This window comes from Anneissia japonica, unplaced genomic scaffold, assembly GCF_011630105.1.
Source record: "Anneissia japonica isolate Jap-2015-1 unplaced genomic scaffold, ASM1163010v1 scaffold287720_len810639_cov167, whole genome shotgun sequence".
NCBI classification, from domain to species: Eukaryota; Metazoa; Echinodermata; class Crinoidea; order Comatulida; family Comatulidae; genus Anneissia; species Anneissia japonica.
The window spans coordinates 44,110-51,775 of NW_022736945.1; the positions used below are offsets into that span (position 1 = coordinate 44,110).

The 7,666-nt window shown below is 33.3% G+C and overlaps 1 protein-coding gene across 1 annotated transcript; it reads right to left on the reverse strand.

The window, feature by feature from the left end:
• Positions 1–8: 8 nt before the first annotated feature.
• On the reverse strand, positions 9–6,127 carry LOC117116982. Its single transcript, XM_033261151.1, has 5 exons — positions 5,798–6,127; positions 4,191–4,288; positions 3,254–3,601; positions 2,565–2,904; positions 9–1,656 (listed from the first exon to the last, which is right to left on the reverse strand). The coding sequence occupies exons 1-5, from the start codon at positions 5,866–5,868 to the stop codon at positions 195–197; spliced, it is 2,319 nt and encodes a 772-aa protein (XP_033117042.1). The 5' UTR covers positions 5,869–6,127; the 3' UTR covers positions 9–194.
• Between the last annotated feature and the right edge of the window lie 1,539 nt (positions 6,128–7,666).

Here is a 7,666-nt window from a genome sequence, read left to right on the forward strand (position 1 = left end):
ACAATACGTATTTACCACGTAAATCATGACATTGCAACGATGCTCGTATTACCGTCATTTTGACAGTCACAGCGTTCGAGAACAATTTTAACAAACAAGTTTACGTACATTTACGCTGTCGTTCATTAAACGTGACCGTTAATGAGAAACAGTGTATTTCGTCGTTGAAAGAATTAAAATATCAGTTAACTAAATTATTTATTGAAAAATTTCATTCTTTTCATAGAGGTTTTATCGAGTTCCTGATAACGAGCATTATTTTGACTTTCGCCTTCATACGACATGTATTCATGTTTGACAGTTTTTGAGACTTGACGTCGGGGTTTAGGTTTTGGTTTGCTAAGCATCTGATTCTTTCTATTGCTACTGTCCTTCTTTAACATACCATCCTTTTCACCTCTGACCTCTTCGTAATGCTTATTTGAATCTTCCTGACCCGGATGTATGTCCACGTTATTACCACAAGTCTCATATTCGTTAGCTGCCTTTGGAATGTCGTAATGCTCATTTGAGCTCACATGACAACTCGATTCTCCCTTTTGCTCCAGATATTTAGTAATACTATCGCCGCAGTCCTCATATTCGTTGGCAATCCTTGGAACGTCATAATGATCATTTGGTATGTTTTGCACATGGTTAGTACTTACTTGATTGTTGTTAGTTTTATTACTTCCTTTCTGCTCATCCATAAAACTATCGCAGTTTTCATATTCGTTAATGCCCTTCGGAATGTCATAATGTTCAATTGATACTTGGTGGCTTAACACTTCTTCTTTATCTTTACGACTTTTTTCATAATTCACTGGAATTTCACAAGTATTCATTGGCGGAGAATCGTCTTTGCGCTGGTTGACTTGACAATGTTTTGAACTTTTATTTTTGCTGATCGTACATTTTTTGGCAATTTCTTTAGTTCCTCCATTTTCGATGGGCTTTTCACCTTGTTTGTATTTGCTGAACTTTTTGTGCCTTGAAACGTCACATTGATCATTTGAGCTCTGGGCACCGTTCCCTAGTGGACTGGGCTCTTGATATATATTTCCATTCTCACCTTCTTTGTTGACACCCAGCTTCGGTGTGTCATACTGAAAACTTGAGGTATCCCCTACAAAACACGGTTCCTGATATATGTTGTCATTTCCATTGCCCTTGTATTTATCCGGACTCAGCTTTGGCGTGACATACTGAATGTTTTTTGTATCCTGGTGCATTGGCGTGTCATATTGTCCACTGCCAGTCAAAGTACTGCTACCTAGCGGACTGGGTTCTTGGTATATTGCATTAACATATTCACCAGCATGAAGTCGTGGTACGTTATAATGTGCACTGGGGGTTGAGGCACCATCCCCGTGTTTACTAAGCTTAGCAGCATCGCTTTTATTTGACATGCATACATAAGCATCCTTTTTTGGAACTGTATAATGACCCTCTGCTTTAAGATCATTATCTGTCTCTCGATTGTCTACTTGATGCGTAGCATTAATTATATAACCGTCTGTGTTAGTTTCAACAGTGTTACTGGCCACATCGATAGAAGCAGAGACATGGCCTTCTAACTTCACTTCATCTGGGAACATATATATATTAGACTCTCTTTCTCCAACTCCGAGGTCGTCTATTGATGGAGGACGCATTACAATAGCAACAGAATCAAATCTGAAAAAAAAATTATTACAACATAATAAATAGTAATAATTGTAATAGACCACAGATATAATATTAGTGATTTATGTTTTTATCTGTTAAAAAATAACAAATGTATTTGTACTTTATGACAACGATTTGTTATGTGACAACTGCTTTCCTTGGCTCACTCGTTACTTTCTTGATGTTTTATTTACTTTTTTTCTTATAAAATGCAGTGTCCTGTTTATTTTTCTGTAGTGTTCCCTTTTTATTTTCTCTACCCCTATATTTTGTGTAATCCCATTCTTTGCTTTGTTAACATTTGTGCAATTTTATTTTATTTTTTTTTCAGAATGTCAATATTTCTTATTTTTGTCTCTTTTATTTTGATATAATCATTTTAGATCTGTGCAATGTAATTACAGGTATTGTAATTTATTATTCCGAATTTCAATGTTTTAAAATACTGTTCTTAAATATCTTGATATAATCACTTTTTAATGTATGTGCAACTCGTAATATTTACCATTTTATATTATCCATATGATGTATTTTCATTTGTAATTAAATTGAATTAAATTGTTAAAAGAGCATCCGCAATTTCTCACAGCAGACAAGGTTCAACATCTCGATTGGGCTGTATCATTTATCGCCTTTCTCCCTGACATATAGTAGGGTCAAAAGAGGGAGATTTTATTGGTCAGTATGGTTCTTCTTAAACCACTGGAACCGAAAATGGCTTCGAACGTAGGGGTAGGAGAATCCAATTGTCTGACATGGGATAAGTATCTCCATGACGCCACCAATGTGCAGGGTTAGAAGAGGCTTCACGTTCGTCTATCAATCCAGTAACATACTGAATGTAGTAATAAATGAATGATACAAAATGAGATAAATTAAGAAGAGATGCTAAATAAACCAGCATCTCAATAAATTACCTTCTCCCTCGCTGTTTATTCCTTCGACGGACGACGACAAAACAGGTCAATCCAGTAACGATGCAAAATACGACGAGCGATACTGGCAATAGGGTGTACATCATCGTGTTACTAAATTCTGCTTGAAGTGGTTGAACGAAAGACTCTTGCTCTGTCTGTTCTGTCTGCCTTGTATGCTCTTCTTCATAAGTGGTGAAATTTTGGACAGTGTTTGCCACAGTGGAGATTACTGTAATTATTGGTGATGTTTGTGTGATTGTGGTTACACTAGCTCTAGATGAAGTTGTTGTTGTCTTTTCAGTCGGTTTTACAGTAGTAGATGCAGGGCATTTGAGATCATCTAAATAATAATAATAATAATAATAATAATAATAATAATAATAATAATAATAATAATAATATTAATAATAATAATAATAATAATGACAATGATAATAATATGATAATGATAATAAAAATAATTAATAATAATTCTAACAATAATAATAATAACAATCACAATCACGATAACAATAACAATAACAACAACAGTCACAAACATAAGCATAGTCAATAGTCATAATCATAATAATAAGCAAATAAGCATATTGATAATAATTATCATCATCAGAATTTGATGAGATAGATATTAAAATAAAAACCAAGAAAAATGGACAGGTACATGTTAAAATTGACTAGCCTATACTTACCCGTGGACTCACAAATTATGGAGTTGACTCTATTCTGTTTTGAACACCGACTTGCAACGATCCTTACATCGTTACCGAAAAACCCATCGTCTACTGTGATTTCACCACACGTGTCATATATATATTTTTGGGGTAAGCTATTTACTTTCACATTGAAGATGCTGTCCTCGTTGAATTTTAATATATGCAACAGATTTTCCGTCAGCTGCTCGTACTCTAGGTTGTCATTTATGATGACGATGTTCGCACCGGCCTGTAGGCATTCTCCTTCAACATCCGGCAAAGATCGCAATTTTTCGGCTACAGGGATGTAAATGTATTTACTAGCTGAAGCTGGTGGATTTCCTCCTGGCAAAATTAAATTAAACAATAACTTTTCAAACTCTGGAATTTTATTTTACAAAAAAGAAACTTTATACAGTGAACCTCTACTAAGGGGACAACGTCGGGACCAAAAACAGCTTCCTGTAAATAGTCATGTACACAATTACGGGTAACCCTATTCAACAGAGAAACTAGCTAAAAATGTGTATTTGTCTACATACTACTGGTTTTGGCACGTAATCATACTACAATGACGTACAGTAGATTACTTATAATTATTTGACATGAAGACGTACAATAGAAATAAACTAATTTGTATCAATAATTTGCAATGGAGATAATAAAAGTTATGATATGAAAATAATAATTGATAATGAAAATAATAATTATGATTGATAATGATAATAGTAATAATACGGTATTGTATTTCGTCAAATAATAATAATAATAGGCCTAATAATAATAATTGTAATAATGACGTTGATAATTATGATAATAATGATAATAAGAACAATAATAGTAATAATAAAAATAACAATGCTATTGATATGGTATAAAATGATATCATCGATTGTTAATGCCTATTTAATTAACAAGTGTATTAATTCCGTACCAATGTTTTTATTTTGTCCATCCGGATTCTTAAAATACCAATCATTGCTTGTGGAGAACAGCATGTAGCATTCATTGATACCAGCACACGAAATTTCGCTAAAGGACAAACATAAATTGTATTAAATGCATACGGTATACAATCAATCCATCAATCAATCAATCAATCAATCAGTGGTCAGTCAGTCAGTCAGTCAATCAATCAACCAGTCAATCAATCAATCAATCAATCAATCAATCAATGGTCAATGGTGGTTGTGCACTTATAGTCAATATAATCAATCAATCAATCAGTGGTCAGTCAGTCAGTCAATCAATCAACCAGTCAATCAATCAATCAATCAATCAATCAATCAATCAATGGTCAATGGTGGTTGTGCACTTATATAGCCCATAACGTTCGTCTCTATGCGCTTTCCAGGACAACAGAAAATGGCTGAAACGGGAAAAAATATTAGAAAAAGAAGCAAGACAAATAAAGGAAAGCAAAAAGAAAACCAAAACAGGAGAGTGGAGGAATATTAAAAATTGTTAAATAAGGATGATTTAAGACGGCGCTTAAAGAATCAATCAATCAGTCAATCAACAAACCGATCGATCAATCAATCAATCTATCAATCGATCACTCTTTTATTGCAATTTTGAATCCGTTCAGTTCAATCAAATCAATGAAACAAGCAATCAACCAACTAACAAACCGTTTAAGTTTAATTCCATATCAACAATATAAAGGTTTCAAAAGGTTTCAATAGATTGTTTACTTTCTCATTTTCAAGCAATTTCCTTCCAATCCTATGAGTTATAATCCTTGGATTTTGAAAAGATCCAGATTATAGGTCTATCTTCAGTTAGGCAATGAGTTCTTATTTCAATCTCTGTTATACATTAACTAATTGTGATGTACTTAACGTACAGATGCAAGAGGATGCGGACTCGATTGACATGACCTCTAGTGGTTAAGTTATTCATTTACCATGGTACTAAACCTCTGGTCTAATTCAAAACATTCTCACGATTGGTTCTTTATGTTTAGCTCACTGTTAAACATTTTTATTATACTTCCGCATTATATCGGAACACGATAGTTTATATAACTTTCTATACTCGCACTTCATTATTTATTGAAATAAATCAAAAGTGAGCAAAAATATGAATACCATTAAGATTAGATTTATTACAAAGTGTCTGTAAGCTTCTAAGTAATTATTAAGAATTTCAATATTCCTTTCGATTTCTTGAGTCAACGGTATGTTTTAGCATTATATCGCAACACGGTAGTTCAAGTAACTTCCTATACTCTCACTTCACTTTAATTGAAATAAAACAAAAGTGAGCAAAAATATGAATACCGTTAAAATTTTATTAAAGATTTATTACAAAGTGTCTGTAAGCTTCTAAGTAATTAATAAGAATTTCAATATTCTTTTCAATTTCTTGAGTCAATGGTATGTCGTTCGTTAAGTGCATTGATAGACCTAGGCCAAACAAAAACTAAAATTATATTGTCACAAGGAATGTGTCATGTACTCACGTGGGACACTGTGCTTCAATGTATACACAAACAAAAACTACAATTATATTGTCACAAGGAATGTGTCATGTACTCACGTGGGACACTGTGCTTCAATGTATACACAAATCCAAGTAAGGACCACGGAGCAGATGATCCGCTGTCGCATTGTGTTACAAGCAACAGTCACAACTTTCTCAAACTATTCGTTACGAACAATGAAACCAGTTATTCTGCTTATGCGACACTTTAATCAGAGTTGTTTATCTAGTTGTTCGCATGACGCATCCGTAATTTTGAGTATATTTTCCCTGTATAATCATCATTACCACTATGGATCATTTGTAACCGAAGCTAAGCCTTGTCCAGCAATCGATCACAGGATATCGGCATCAGCAGACTACCAAAACACAACTAAAGACTTCCTGTGACACAAGGCACGGAAGTGTGTCACGAAATCAAATACTGTGGAACAGCTTATGTGGCTAGGCTTAGGCCCTACCTGTGTATTTTCCCGGAAAGTAAAGCCATTGCAGACATTTAATGCTTTCCTGCCATTGTAATAAATTCAGAATATATATATATCCATACAATGAAGTAATAAAAAAGATGGAATAATTGAAACAAATAGATTGTATAAAAGGAGGCTACAATACGTTTTGCAAGAACAACTCACAGCGGTTTAAGACGTAGCCACCTTTTACTTTTAAAAAAAGTTGAAAAAATATTCCAATCAGGGTTTAAATATGGTTTTTTTTAAATAAATAAAATACATTACTAGACACATTATATTTGTTTACAAAGACAGAAATGAAAGGAACAACTATCTATTGCTTTTGAAAGTGAAATTATTTCATTTATGATCAAGAATAGGATATGATGTTTCTTTTACCATACCGGGGCTACGCCGCTTGACTTTCGTTTCACTCCAAAGAGGACAATTTTTCATTTTATGGATCTCCTATATCTTTAAACACCTGAATTTAGTGATGGCTTTTGATAAGTGGTACAGTAGATACGAATTTGAGTAGAGTGACTGCTTTATAAAAATATTTTTGTTAAAAACTATAAAACATTTGACTTTGATTATGTGTTACGATCTCGATGTATCATCATAACGCTTAAACTGTATTAAAAAGTGAAAAAAATAAGAAATGTAACTGTGACTGCTACGGCCCCACATGGAGCAGTCGCTATTCAGCACCACTTCTCAGGAGATGGTAAGTAGGCGAAGAGTGTAATCTACATGCTCATATCTGCTACGACGTTCTTAATAACGTGCATATGGGTCATGTGCGTATGACCAGAAAACGCCACTTGATGGAATAAAACAAGGAATAAGTACGTCTCCTCGCCACGAATCGCGTCTGATTGGAAAATTATTTGTTTCATGTTCCGTCTTATTCATTCTAAAGTAGTTTTTTTCTAAAAATGGCTAGAAATAGGTGTTCATTAGTTTTAATAATGATTGTCTGGTAATTTGATGCTCACTTTAGTGGTCATCTATTGTTAAATAAAATAAAATAAAATATCTTTATTTCCATACAATGAAGTAATAAAAAAGATGGAATAATTGAAACAAATAGATTGTATAAAAGGAGGCTACAATACGTTTTGCAAGAACAACTCACAGCGGTTTAAGACGTAGCCACCTTTTACTTTTAAAAAAAATTGAAAAAATATTCCAATTCGGGTTTAAATATGGTTTTTTTTAAATAAATAAAATGCATGACTAGACACATTATATTTGTTTACAAAGACAGAAATGAAAGGAACAACTATCTATTGCTTTTGAAAGTGAAATTATTTCATTTATGATCAAGAATAGTATATGATGTTTCTTTTACCATACCGGGGCTACGCCGTTTGACTTTCGTTTCACTCCAAAGAGGCCAATTTTTCATTTTATGGATCTCCTATATCTTTAAACACTTGAATTTAGTGATGGCTTTTGATAAGTGGTACAG

Coding starts and splice junctions, on each gene's coding strand:
- LOC117116982 (XM_033261151.1), bottom strand. CDS start 5,868: ATGCGACAGCGGATCATCTGCTCCGTGGTCCTTACTTGGATTTGTGTA. Junction 3,602..4,190: donor TGGACAAAATAAAAACATTG/GTACGGAATTAA, acceptor TAATTTTGCCAG/GAGGAAATCCACCAGCTTCA. Junction 1,657..2,564: donor AATAAACAGCGAGGGAGAAG/GTAATTTATTGA, acceptor TTTTTTTTTCAG/ATTTGATTCTGTTGCTATTG.